Source organism: Hevea brasiliensis, chromosome 4 (assembly GCF_030052815.1).
Source record: "Hevea brasiliensis isolate MT/VB/25A 57/8 chromosome 4, ASM3005281v1, whole genome shotgun sequence".
Lineage (NCBI taxonomy): Eukaryota > Viridiplantae > Streptophyta > Magnoliopsida > Malpighiales > Euphorbiaceae > Hevea > Hevea brasiliensis.
The window spans coordinates 16,340,248-16,354,114 of record NC_079496.1 but is presented as its reverse complement, the minus strand read 5'-3'; the positions used below and the strand labels follow the sequence as shown (position 1 = coordinate 16,354,114).

Genomic DNA, 13,867 nt, shown 5'->3' with positions numbered 1-13,867 from the left:
AGGATTTCCTAGTAGATAAAGAATTAAATATGATATGTATTATAAACCCTAATTGAATGATCGAAGTGGTGATGTGTTCTTCTATAATAATTATGTTTATTTATCACAGACACAATCTACAATCTTCAGCAAGACCCAAAAGAAAAGGTTTCTTCAAGAACACATTAATTCTTGAAAAAACAGTGTCTCGGCACATCTCTCTATCCCACAAAATATATACACAAGTTTTACCCCACATATGATTATATATTTAGCTATATGTTTATAAGCAGCACCATTTTAGATGTTGTTTAAGTATTTTTCTCAATAATATTTTTAACAACAATGCTAAATATACTTAATTGGATTAGATTTATATATATATATATATATATATATATATATATATATATATATATATAAAAGATTAATTATATTATGTGATAAGTGGTGAAAATTAATTTTTTAGATGTCATAAAAAATTAAATCAGTCAGAAATCGACTGATTTATTACTAATTGAACTCTAAATTTTAATCGATAATAGTTATTTTATTACGGGTAACTTTGTCATTATATTGTATTAAGAATATTTATAAATTTTATGAAAAATATAAATGGAAATAAAGATGAATGAATGATCATATATGGAAATAAAGCTAATGGTACTAGTTTTATAGAAAAACCATTGACTAATATGTTTGATATTTTGTATTTTTATTTTTTCAAAAAAAAAAAAAATCTCGCCCCATAGATTTTGACCTAATATACTAAAATGTAAAGCTATTTTGAATGCATTGGACCAAAAATAAAAAATATTATAGCAAGCAAGACTCTCACAATAGGACAAAGGTAACCAAGTGCCATAGGACCAATGGTAATTAGTAATAACATGTGCTAAGGACTATAGAATATTATCCTAATTAGGCTAAGATCAACCTAACCTAATAACCCAATAATACTCATGTATTATTATATCAAACCTAACATTGACCACTTGAGTTATAAATCAAAAGCCTCTTAATTCCATAGCTGGCTTCCTTTTTTTTTTAAAAAAAAAAAAATACTAAGTGCATAAATAATGATACAACTCCTCAAAATATATATAATTAATTTAATAAATTAGATTTTTGGATAGCCCATAAACCTAATAATATTTAATAATTCAACGATAAGATTCGTTTAATTAATTCAACTGCTGTAAGATTCACTCAATAAAAGGAAAAAAATATTGATTAAAGATAAGTAATTTTGGTAAGATTGTCAAATATAGTAATGCCTATAATTATGTACAATAAATAGAAATATAATCCTATAATAATGTTAGCTAATAATATTCATATAATTATATAGTTGACTTACCATAACTAACTATTGTCTATATCTTATAGAAATAGATCAAATTATCTATGAATGCTTGTTTTTTCTCTCTAATCAATGAAATATATTATTCTCTCATACTGGCTCTAACTTAAGCGTTAGAGGATCCTCACTGAATCCATACCTGATGGACTTCTAACTCATTTATTTTCTGTTTTGCAGATCTATATCTATAAAAAATTTTCATAGACCATAACAAATAATTAGGGAATTTGTCAAACAAGGATATATTAATTTAATGAATTCATAGAAAATAAAATAATTTATGAAAAATATATTAGCCAGCTGTGCTTATCAGACCATATCTTGCAATGGATTATAGGCGAAAAGGTCAAAGTCAGCAAGAGATGCTTTAATGGAATTTTATTTTTCATAATGGGCCTTAATGCTTGGTGGGTTCTTGGGCCATCGGAAGAGAAATTTTCTTGAAAAACAAACAATCTCGGCAATCCCAAGTAGTTCTCAACCTTGCTCTACCAATCTCATGATGACTCCGTGGCCCAGATGATGTGGAAAGTGAAAGTATTTGCTTCTGGATAAATTTGAATCCGAACTGAACCGTGGCCGGTCTAATGTCTATCATCTCTTACCGGGGTTTTTATAGAATCATTTGTCTTTCAAATTTGACTGGTGAGATTCGAGATTGCGAGCATGTAATAAAGTTAGCAAACCTATGATTTCGGATTGTAGAAATGTGATGCAGCCCTTTAATTTAAACCACATGGGTTGGACTCTGTTGGGCTCTCAACTACACTCCCAAAGGTTCAAGAACATGCCAAGCCCAACAAATCGTGCTAATTAGGGGTAAGCATTCGGTTCAAACCGAATCGAATCGAATTGAATTAAATTATAAAAATCGAACCGTAAATTTTAGAAATCGAATCGAACCGAAATGGATGAAAAACTGAATCGAACCGAACTGCTCTATTTCGGTTCGGTTTAAACCGATCGATTTGATTTTTGATTATTTTTTAATTTAAACTTGATTTTTAAGTTATTTGGTCTAATTTTAACTTTGGTTTGAACCTAATAATCATTAATCAATGAAATTAAATAATTAATATATATAAAATTAAATATAATTCATAAATTTTCCATAAAAATAAATTAATTTAAAAATCAATTCGATTCGATTTAGTTTGATTTGACTATATAAATTACTATTCGGTTTGATTCGATTTAATTGATTTTTTTCTCTTCAAAATCGAATCAAACTGAAATAATTAAAATTTTTATAATATAAAATCGAATTGAACTGATTAAATTTTAAAGTTAAATTAATTAAATCGAATTGATTTAATTCAATTCAATTTTTCGATTTGAACTGAATTCTGCTCAGGCCAAGGAGTAACGAACGTGGCCAACAATGCAAAGATTTGCTTTGAAGACGAAGGATGGCCTAAAAGTCAACGAAAAATTAATATAAAATTTTAAAAAATACTCATAACATTAATAAAATATTTTGCAAACTCATAACATTAATAAAATATTTTGCAAAGCTCAGATGCCAGGTGGAAAAAAAAAAATTAATTCTCACCCATCATGTGACAAGCGTTAGGCGGCCCACAGTCACCCTTGAAAGCAGTGCCGTCGGAACTCTGGCAGTTGACATCATTTCTGGTTTATGTTGACTTTTACCATATGCTTTTGTAATTACACATTTTGAGGAGATCTAGGAAGCAGGGAGGTGAGGTGGGGTTCTTACTTTCTTCCATCGTAGCCTGGCCAGGTATGTCGTAATTCTATCGTCTTGTTGCACTTGTTTTTGTTTTCTTACCTGGTTTCTTCTATATATGTTTCAAATTTCTACTGCTGTTACCCTTTTTTGTCAATTAATTTCTTAGTAATATTTGGTTGAAATTATATTATTCAAGATCTTTTTAAATTTTGATTGTAGAGCCAAGGGAGTTCGCAAACGGTATGTCATTCGACCAAGTAGATATGAGCCTATGACTTTGCTAAAATAAAACTACAAATGGAAGATTGGGGTGGGATCATTCCTGCTTTAAACCCTCTTCAAGTCTACCAGTAGGGTAATTATTTCTGCCGATCCTAACAAAAACAAGTGGAAAAAGAACAATAGGTTAGTAGAATTGCCATTAGATTTGACTTTAATCATATCTGATTGATTTTTTTTTTCACTCTTGAGCATTGATTGTCTAAAATCTCTTTTTGAAAGCTATTTCTCTGCTATCTAGCTCTTAGATATGAAATTCTATTTTCTATTGAAGAGAATATGTAACTTTAATAAATTTCATTTTGCTTTACTGTAACTTAGAAGTTGAATTGTAATATGAGATTTAATATTAAGCTATTTTTATTTTAGGCATGGAGAATCTGGGGAAAGCCATAGAAATAGCTGGTTCAGTGGTGGATTATGCTTTAAATTTTGAGGAAAAGAAGCAAGTTCTAGAAAGAAAATTGAAACAACTAGAAAGCGTTGAAGCTGACATAATTGTGGAACTAGAAAATTCAGAATCTTGGTCTGGTAAGAAACGGAAGAATGAAGTTGCAAATTGGCTGAGTAATGTAGCACAGATGAAAAGAGAGGTTCAGAGCATAGAAGAAGTAATAGCACAGGGTGGATGGAGCATACTTTTAGGAAAGAATTTAGAGAAAAAGACTGAAGAATTGAATGAACTTCTTGATCAAAGGAATAGATTTCAAGGAGCACTTGTGCTTGATGTGCAAGAGGATGGTGGAGATCAATTGCTAGCCCCAAAATTAGTGGGGCAAGCATTTCAAACAAATTTTAGTGAGATTAAGGAATGTTTAGTGATGGATGAGTTCTCAATTATTGGCATTTACGGGATGGGAGGAGTAGGTAAAACAGCACTGGTAACACATATTCATAATGAGCTTCTTCTAAGAAACAGAAATGTTTATTGGACATCTGTATCACAAGACTTGAGCATTTCTAAATTGCAGAATCGTGTTGCCAAAACTATCGGTTTTGATCTTTCCAATGAAGATGACGAAAAGAAAAGAGCTGCAAAACTGTCAAAAGCTTTAAGTAAGAGACCAGAATTTGTTCTTATTCTTGATGATTTGTGGATCCATTTTCCTCTGGAGAAAGTAGGTATACCTGTTGGAGCGAATGGATGTAAGTTGATTCTTACAACTCGTTCGTTAGATGTTTGTTGGAGGATGGGTTGTCAAAAAAAATTCAAAGTGGAGCCTCTTTCCGAAAAGGAATCTTGGAACTTATTCGAGGAGAAAATAGGAGAAGCAGTTTTAGAAGAAGTTAAACCAATTGCAAAATCTATTGTGAGGGAATGTGCTGGTTTGCCACTTGGAATTGTAACAATAGCTGGAAGTATGAGGGGAGTGAGTGATGTTTATGAATGGCGAAATGCATTGAGGGAACTGCAAGAATCAATACTTTGGCAAGGTGACATGGAATATGAGGTATTCCGAATATTGAAATTTAGTTATAATCGCTTGATTGATTCAGCATTGCAACAGTGTTTCTTGTACTGTGCATTATATCCAGAAGATCATAAAATCAAAAGAGTGGAGTTGATAGAGTATTTGATTGTTGAGGGAATAATAGAAGGAGGAAGCAGGGAAGCAGAAATTGATATGGGTCATACCATATTAAATAGACTTGAAAAAGTATGCTTGTTGGAAAGTGTTGTGGAACAGGGAGGCAGATGTGTGAAGATGCATGACTTGGTTCGAGATATGGCCATCCAAATAATGAAAGTGGATCCAAGAGTGATGGTTAAAGCAGGTAAACAGCTGTTTGAAATGCCAAATTGGAGGAATTGGGCAGAGGATCTTGTGAGAGTTTCATTAATGTATAACCATATAGAGGAAATTCCTTCTGGCTATTCACCAAGGTGTCCCCAGCTTTCAACCTTATTATTGTGTGGCAATAAGTTGAGATCAATTGCAGATTCTTTTTTCGTTCAGTTGCATGGGCTCAAGGTTCTGGATCTCTCTTATACTCGTATTGAACAATTGCCGGTTTTCATCTCCCATTTGGTGAATCTAAGTGCCTTATTGCTCAGAGGGTGTAGCAGGCTGAGGCACATGCCATCATTGGCACAACTTACAGCGCTGAAGAAGTTGGATATGCATTATACTAAAGTTAAACATGTGCCTCAAGGCATAGAATTGCTTTTCAATCTTGAGTATCTGGATCTCAGTAACACAGAAATAAAGGAGTTACCAACTGGAATATTACCAAACCTTTTCTCTCTGCAAGTCCTCATTCTTGACCAAGTTAAAGCAGTGGAAATAGCATCCTTGAGGAAGTTGGAAAGATTGGAATGTCGTGTCTATGATGTTGATGAGTTGAATGCATACACAACTTCAACACATACTTCCAATCTAATTCAATACTATCTTCTGGTTGCCCAACATAAGCCACCAGACAACTTGTTACCACGAGGTTTGAAAGTTGTGTATTTTGATAATTGCAGTATCGATGGAGATGAAGATGCCATACTTCTCCCAAAAGACGTCCAATGCCTGGATTTTTTTCAATGCGACATCAAACGAAGGAGCTTATGCTTGAAAAATGCGACTGAACCAAGATCCTTCACAATTGCATCTTGTAATGGGATAGAATGTTTGTTCTCATTGTCCTCTTCTCCTTCTATATTTCAAAGCCTTGAGGATATGTATATTAGCGATTTAAAGGACTTGCATTTCCTCTTTGGTAGAGAAGCAGCTATGGCATCACCACCAGCAAAATTTATGCCATTGTCACCACCTCTTGGTACCTTTTCTCTTCTTAAAAAATTTTCTATGTGGGGATGTCCAAGTATAAAGAAGCTGTTCCCTCCTGGCTTGTCTTCAAACCTTCAAAAGCTGGAAGACATTTCTGTTCATTATTGTAAAAACATAGAGGAGCTGATAGCAATGGAAGAGCAACAAGAAAGCCATAAAAGCAAGGGCATTATTCATTTCCCTCTCCCAAAATTACAGTCTATTAGTTTGAGTTACTTACCAGAACTAAAGAGCATTTGCAGTGGAAAAATGATTTGCAATTCTCTCTGTAGAATTTATGTAGACAGTTGCCTGAAGTTAAAGAGGATGCCTCTCTCTCTTCTCGTGTTGGACAATGACCAACTGTCTCCACTCCCTTCTCTCCAAAACATCAAAATATTTCCCCAAGAATGGTGGGAGACAGTTGAATTGGACCATCCTAATGCCAAGAATGTCCTCCTGCCCCTTTGCCACTTCAAGAGATACTGAAGAGGAACTGTTGACGGAATGTGTGGCAAGTAGAGGCAAGCTGCTTCATCTTCACTGATCATTTTCAATTCATTCATCAACCATTCTATCCACCACTTTGCTTTGTCTGGGTTTCATTTTGTCAGTGTAGGAAGTATTCCCAGTTTGAATCATACTGAACTTTTCTTGCAGTTATCTTCCACTGCTTCTGTGTATGTATTTTTACCTTTAATGTACTATATATAACACTTACTTTGTTATGAATTATCTTCTTCTTTTTAGAATGCTTCAAGCCTGCATATTTTTATTCCATCTGATTTGGTTCCTGGCATGATGTTGAGTCTTTGATATCTATTTTATTTCACTTTTGAGATTCCCTCCAGTATTTTGTGGAATTTTCTTGTGAAAATGGTATCTCTCCTTGTTTTGTCTTGTATATTCTGTTTTGATTGATTTACATTTATACCTTATGCATATGTCTATTAATGCAGCTTCCCTTTATTATATTTTGGATCCTTAACGAACAAATACTTCTTTTTTATTTTCTTTTTCTGGATTTTTATTTTCTTATTTTCACAAAGACTTCTAGTTTTATATGAATTTTTTAATTTCTTAGATAAGTTTTATTTATATTTCTTAGTTTATTCATGACTCTAAAATATTATTTCTATTTAATTTACATTTTTAAATATGTTTTTTATTTAGATTATGACTCTTTAATTCATTCTTACCTAGATTAGAATTTAGAACTTTATAAATATCCATTGTATTTTCATTATGTACAAATTTTCAGATTTATTCAATGAAGTTCTCTTTTTCATAAAGTTATATTTGCTTTATTTTATCATTAGATTTTAGGTTGAATCTTGCTTATTTTAAAATTTTGAATTAGATCTTATTTATTTTCAAGGATTTGATCGTGTGTCATTCCTTTTTCGTGCTACATGCTGCATCAAGTGGTATCAGAGCAAGGATTTAACCCTCATTAAGATGGCTAATACTGGTGGTAGTGGTGGCAATCAACCTCATGATGATGATAAGGGGTTGAACGCTGTTTGTCGAGCAATCAAAAAGCAAACGAATACCATAAAACAATTAAATATGTATATAGATCATCAATTCAAGAGATTCGCCACTTATTGTGTGTTCGTGGTGTTAAGAAGAGAAAACATAAATTGAATTAAGTCGGAGTAGTTAACTACGGTAGAGTCATTTATGATTCTGTTTTTTTTTTAATTCTAAAAGAACATTTGTTACTAATGATGAATATAGGAGAAGTGGTATTCAAGAATGATGTATTTCAACAGAAATAAAGAATGTGGAGGTGGAAGCAAATCTTATTGAGACATCAAAAGATGTTGAAGATTTGGAGCAAGGACAAAGAGATCAACCTGCATCAGAAAAACAACTTTAAGTTGATGACCCTAAGCTTAAAGGATTTGGAATTGAAGAATCTAAAACTTTGATTTTATTTCCTTTTGCTATGGTGAATGATAAAGAGCTTGAAGAAAGTGTTCGAGGGAATGAAGAACAACAAACCATGGAGATTGCAATGGGAATTGAAGACAAACAATCCAAGAAGACAATGAAAATCGAAGAAACTCAAATTATGGTAGAGAATGAAGATTTTTCTAACTCTTTAATTTCTATTGTTTTCGTTGATTTTATTTGTCCAGATGTTTCAATAGATGCAAAGGACAATGTGAAGTTCTTTAATTCAATTTTGTTCAAGTCAACTTTATTGATATCATTTAAAAAGGAGACATTGTGTGATCTTTCAATGGAGTTTTTTATTTTTCAACACTTTAAAATTCGAGGTCGAATTTTCTCTAAAGTGCAAGTGAATGACGCATTGCGCAAATCCATACTAGATCAGAAGACTTTTTTTTTCCTATTTTTATAAGGACTTTTAGTTTTAGATAAATTCTTTAATTTCTTAGATAAGTTCTATTTATATTTCCTAATTTATTTAGGACCCTAAAATATTACTTCTATTTAATTTAGGTCTTTAAATATGTTTAAATAGGACTCTTTAATTCATTCTCACCTAGATTAGAATTTAGAATTCTATAAATATCTATTGTATTTTCATTACATACAAGTTTTTCAATTAAGTTTTCTTCTTCATAAAACTATGTTTGCTTTATTTTATCCTTAGATTTTGAATTGAATCTTGTTTATTTTAATATCTTATATTAAATCTTGTTTATTATCAAGGGTTTGATCATGTGTTAATCATTTTCCACGCTACACACTGCATGATTTAATTCAAGACCTTAAAGTAAACAAAATTCAATCCAAAATCTAAGGATAAAAAAGCAAACATAGCTTTATGAAAAAGAAAACTTCATTGAAACAAATATAAAAACTTATATATAATGAAAATACAATGGATATTTATAAAATTATAAATACTAATCTAAGTAAGAATGAATTAAAGAGTCATAATCTAAATATAAAACATATTTAAAAACTTAAATTAAATAAAAATAATATTTTAGAGTTTAAAATAAATTAGGTAATATAAATAAAATCTATTTAAAAAAATAAAGAATTCATCTAATGCGAAAATTGGAAAACAAAAAGTTTTCTGGTTTAGTATGGATTTGTTTATCGCTTTATTCATCTGCATTTTAGAGAAAATTTGACCTCGAATTTTAAAGTGTTGAAAAAAAAAAAAACTCTATTGAAAGATCACACTATTTCTACTTGTTGAATGATATCAATAAAGTTCACTTGAACAAAATTGAATAATTTCACTTTGTGCTTTGCATCTTTTGGTATATCTGTACAAATAAAATCAACGAAAATAACAAGAATTAAAGGGTTAGAAAAATCTTCGTTCTTCATAAACTTCACAATTTGAGTTTCTTCAATTTCCATTGTCTTCTTGGATTGTTTGTCTTCAATTTCCATTTAAATCTCCATGGTTTATTATTCTTCATTCCCTAAGAAGTGAAACTCTTCGTCATTCACCATAGCGAAAGGAAATAAAATTAAAGTTTCATATTCTTCAATTTAAAATCTTTTAAGCTTAGGGTCTTCAACTTAGAGTTGTTTTTTTGATACAGATTGATCTCTTTGTTCTTACTTTAAATCTTTAACATTCTTTGATGTCTCAATAAGATTTGCTTCCACCTCCACATTCTTTATTTCTGCTGAAATACACAATTTCTAAACACCATTTCTCCTGTATTCACATTAGTAACAAATATTCTTTTAGAATTAAAGAAAATAGAATCGTAATTGACTTTGCCGTGGTTAACTCTTCTAGCTTAATTCAATTTATAATTTCTCTTCTCAACACTAAAAACTCCTAATCAGCAGTGAACCTCTTGAAATTAATGATCTATATACATATTTAATTGCTTTATAGTGTTTGTTTGCTCTTTGATTGCTCAACAAACAATATGCAACCTCTGATCATTGTCACGAGGTTGATTGCCACTATTACCACTAATATTGGCCATCTTAATAAGGGGAAAATTCCTGCTCTAATACCACCCGATGTAGCATGTAGAGTAGAAGAGGATCGACACACTATCAAATTCTTGAAAATAAATAAAATCTAATCCAAGATTTTAAAATAAATAAGATTCAATCCAGAATCTAAGGATAAAATGAAGTAAACATAGTTTTATGAAGAAGAAAACTTCATTGAAACAAATTTGAAAAACTTATATATAATGAAAATATAATAAGTATTTATAAAATTATAAATACTAATCTAGGTAGAAATAAATTAAAGAGTTCTAATATAAATAAAAAGCATATTTAAAGACCTAAATTAAATAAAAGTAATATTTTAGAGTTATAAATAAACTATGAAATATAAATAAGACCTATCTAAGAAAATAAAGAACTCATCTAAAATTAAAAGTTTTTCTTAAAATAAGAAAACAAAAGTCTTCTGGTATATTATGGATTTATGCACCACATCAATTTCCTGCACATCGTTTTGATATTTTGCTAAAGAAGATCGGATATTGCATGTCCTGAACTGGTAGGATGGTATTTCCCTTCATAAAAACCTGGTCCTGTTTTACACGTTTGGGTTGATTCTTCGCTTATTAGAGTTGGTCTAAATGTTTTGAAACCATTGCCAATGGGTACTATGGTCCAGTGTTCGACTGGAAGGCAAGTTTGGGCTTCTTTAAAGTTTCAACTGACTCACAACTTTTTGCGATTTCCGTGGCCGTCAAAGGCAGTAAGAGATGGACTCTGCAAATTGTTTAATGAAGAAACAACAGGGTGAGCATGCCATATGGTGCTTGGATGCGCTATGTCCCACAGCAGCGACGTAAGGGGTATGGTTATTGGCGCAAAGATGAATCAAAGAGTAATACAATAATTGACGCGTTCACAGCTGATAAAGAATCTCCTCCTGCGAATGATCAGAATGGCAATGTTCATCAAGATTCAAATGCCACTGCTGTACCGGCTGAAACTGCAGAGGATTCCAGTGCAACTTCTGCTGCAATGTCAATTTCTCCTGCTTTACGAATGAATTTTAATCATAAAAAAATTTAAAATTTTAAAAATATTTGGTAAGTATTTGAATTATTGCTAACAAATTAATTATTTTAATTAAAAATTAATTTTAATTTAATATATTTTAATCATAAACACTTTAAAATAAGAAAATAAATTTTAAAATTATTTTTAACAGTATTTAAAAAGTTAATTTTTTTAATTCATCAAATAAATAAATTTAAAAAATTTGCATATCTTACTTTTTATTATTTTATTTTACTTTATTTTAAAAACTCTCAGCACACTTTACTATATGTATATAACAATTTTTTTAAAAAATAAATTATATGTATTAAATTATTATTTTAATTAAATTACATACTATATATTTTTTTAAATTAAATTATTAATTTTTTTTCTTATTTCAAATGATTTTTTATATAAATTAATTAAAAGTTTTACTCTTTATATCAACAAAAGTATTGAATTTTTTAACGTAAAAATATAAGATTTCAGTATTCACAGGTTGCAGAGTGATATTGCCAAAGAAGCAAGGTTTGATGTCTTTGCTGAGGAATGTACAAGGAAGAGAGCAGCAAAGTTACATAAAGGACTTCCAAGAAGAAATAAATGTGTGCTCATCTTAGATAGACTTTCAGCTTACTCTCATCAAGATGAGGTTGGAATTCCTACACAAGCGAGTGGATGCAATCATAAGCACTCGATCGTCAAGGACCTCAAGGTTGTGTCAGAGGATGAGCTGCCAGGAACCTATTGAAATTGAGCTTCTTCCTGTTAGGTAAGCAGAGATTTTATTTAAGGAAAAGTTAGGGCTTAGAAACCTCCTTGCTCCAAGGAAATTATTGTAGAATGTGGAGGTTTGCCGGGTACAGGTAAAATTATTAGTACTGCTAAGAAAATGAGAGGAGTAGATGGTGTCAATGAGAGATGAGTAATCAGTGTTATTAAATTCGGAAATTGACCTTCATAAGGAACTGAATCAATGGATCACTAGTTCAATCAATGAACTAGTCACTCTGAATCAATAGAATAAAAAAATTATAAATCAAATTAATCACATTGAATCGCTTTCCAGACTAATTTAGAATTAGATTCATCAGTCCATACTATGAAGTTGTGGGAGAGAGTTGTGAAGCATCGACTACGTCATGATACTTCTATCTCTCCCAATCAATTTGGCTTCATGACCGATCGTTCAACTATGTAAGCGATCTTTCTCATTAGAAGCTTGATGGAGAAATATAGAGATATGAAGAAAGATCTATACATGGTTTTTATTGATTTAGAGAAAGCTTATGATAGTGTTCCAAGAGATGTCTCATGGAGAGTGTTGGAACAAAAGAGGGTATATATTAGGTCCATACAAGTGTTAAAAGATATGTATGAAGGAGTAACTACTATTGTGCGCATAGTGAGAGGGGACACAAGAGATTTTTCGATCTCAGTTGGATTACACCAAGGATCAGCTATAAGCCCTTACCTTTTTACATTAGTTTTAGATGAATTGGCCAAATATATACAAGAGAATATCCCTTGATGCATGATGTTTGCGGATGATATTATTCTGATAGATGAGAAGCGAGAAAGAGTCAATAGAAAGCTAGAGTTTTGGAGAAGTACTTAAGCGTTAAAGGGTTTTAAGTTAAGTAGAACAAAGATAGAATACATGCATTGCAAATTCAGTGAAAACCAAACTGGTGATAGGGAAGGAGTTAGTTTGGATGGAGTAGTACTGTCCCAAAGTAATTACTTTAAATATCTCGGCACAGTCCTTCAAGGAGATGGGGGATGTGAGGAGGATGTTAGTCATAGGATTAAAGCCGGATGGTTGAAGTGGAGACATGCCACGGGAGTTTTATGTGATTGTAAGATTCCCAATAAGTTGAAAGGAAAATTTTACCGTACAATTATACGACCAGTCATGTTATATGGTAGTAAGTATTGAGCACTGAATGAGTCGTATGCGTCTAAGATAAGAGTTGCAGAGATGAGAATGTTAAGGTGGATGAGTGGTCATACTAAACTAGATAAAGTTCCTAATGAGAGTATTAGAGAAAAAGTAAGAGTGGTGCCAATTGAGAATAAATTGAGAGAAGGGAGATTGAGGTGGTTTGGTCATGTGAAGCGTAGACATACGGAGGCTCCAATTAGACAAGTAGAGCACATTAGATTGGAGAATAGAAAGAAAAGAAGGGGTAGACCAAAATTAACTTAGATGAGAGTAATACAACATGACCTAGAAGCATTACACATTTGTGAGGATTTAACCTAAAATCATTTAGAGTGGAGAAAGCGAATCCATATAGTCGACCCTAAATTTTTAGGATAAAAACTTAGTTGAGTTGAGCTGAGTTGAGTCCAAATTTAATGATAGAAACAATATTTGTGTCGTATTTTAGAAGAAATGAAATATATGTTTTTTTAATTATTTATCATTCTCCATTGCAAATTTCTCCGCAATGAGTAGCTGCGACAATAATTTTAGTTGAAAACATTGCACAAAACACAAAGAAAAATGAAAATAAATAGGAAAAATGAAAATTAATACTTGTATTCTCACGTCTTAAAGATGTATATGAATTTAGTGGCAACAGAAAACCTCTGTGGTCAAGTAATCCATCTGATACACTTCCTTCTAAAGATTTATGGAGGTGGTTCCTTCTGTCTTCAGATCATAGAAAATGATCAAATCTTTGTCAGTGTGACTTGTGAAATTGGTAGGATTGATAGCGTATGCAATTACAGACTTTGTTGGTGGCAAAGCAAATAAAAATTGCCCTGCTCCAAAAATATCATAGGAAAAAGAAAAGAAAAAGGCAATGCACTTCAAAA

The 13,867-nt window shown here is 31.4% G+C and overlaps 1 protein-coding gene across 2 annotated transcripts; it reads left to right on the top strand.

The window, feature by feature from the left end:
- Positions 1-2,874: 2,874 nt before the first annotated feature.
- Positions 2,875-6,825, top strand: LOC110667885 (probable disease resistance protein At4g27220). Of its 2 annotated transcripts, XM_058145447.1 has the most exons (3): positions 2,875-3,086; positions 3,255-3,440; positions 3,684-6,825. In XM_058145447.1, the coding sequence occupies exon 3, from the start codon at positions 3,686-3,688 to the stop codon at positions 6,560-6,562; it is 2,877 nt and encodes a 958-aa protein (XP_058001430.1). In that variant the 5' UTR covers positions 2,875-3,086; positions 3,255-3,440; positions 3,684-3,685; the 3' UTR covers positions 6,563-6,825. The 2 variants fall into 2 exon arrangements, with proteins under 2 accessions (XP_058001430.1, XP_058001431.1); XM_058145448.1 differs by lacking the exon at positions 3,255-3,440 and having other exon boundaries at positions 2,915-3,086.
- Positions 6,826-13,867: the final 7,042 nt, after the last annotated feature.

What these genes read in the sequence shown, in the direction of transcription:
- LOC110667885 (XM_058145447.1), top strand. Translation starts at nt 3,686, where the DNA reads ATGGAGAATCTGGGGAAAGCCATAGAAATAGCTGGTTCAGTGGTGGAT.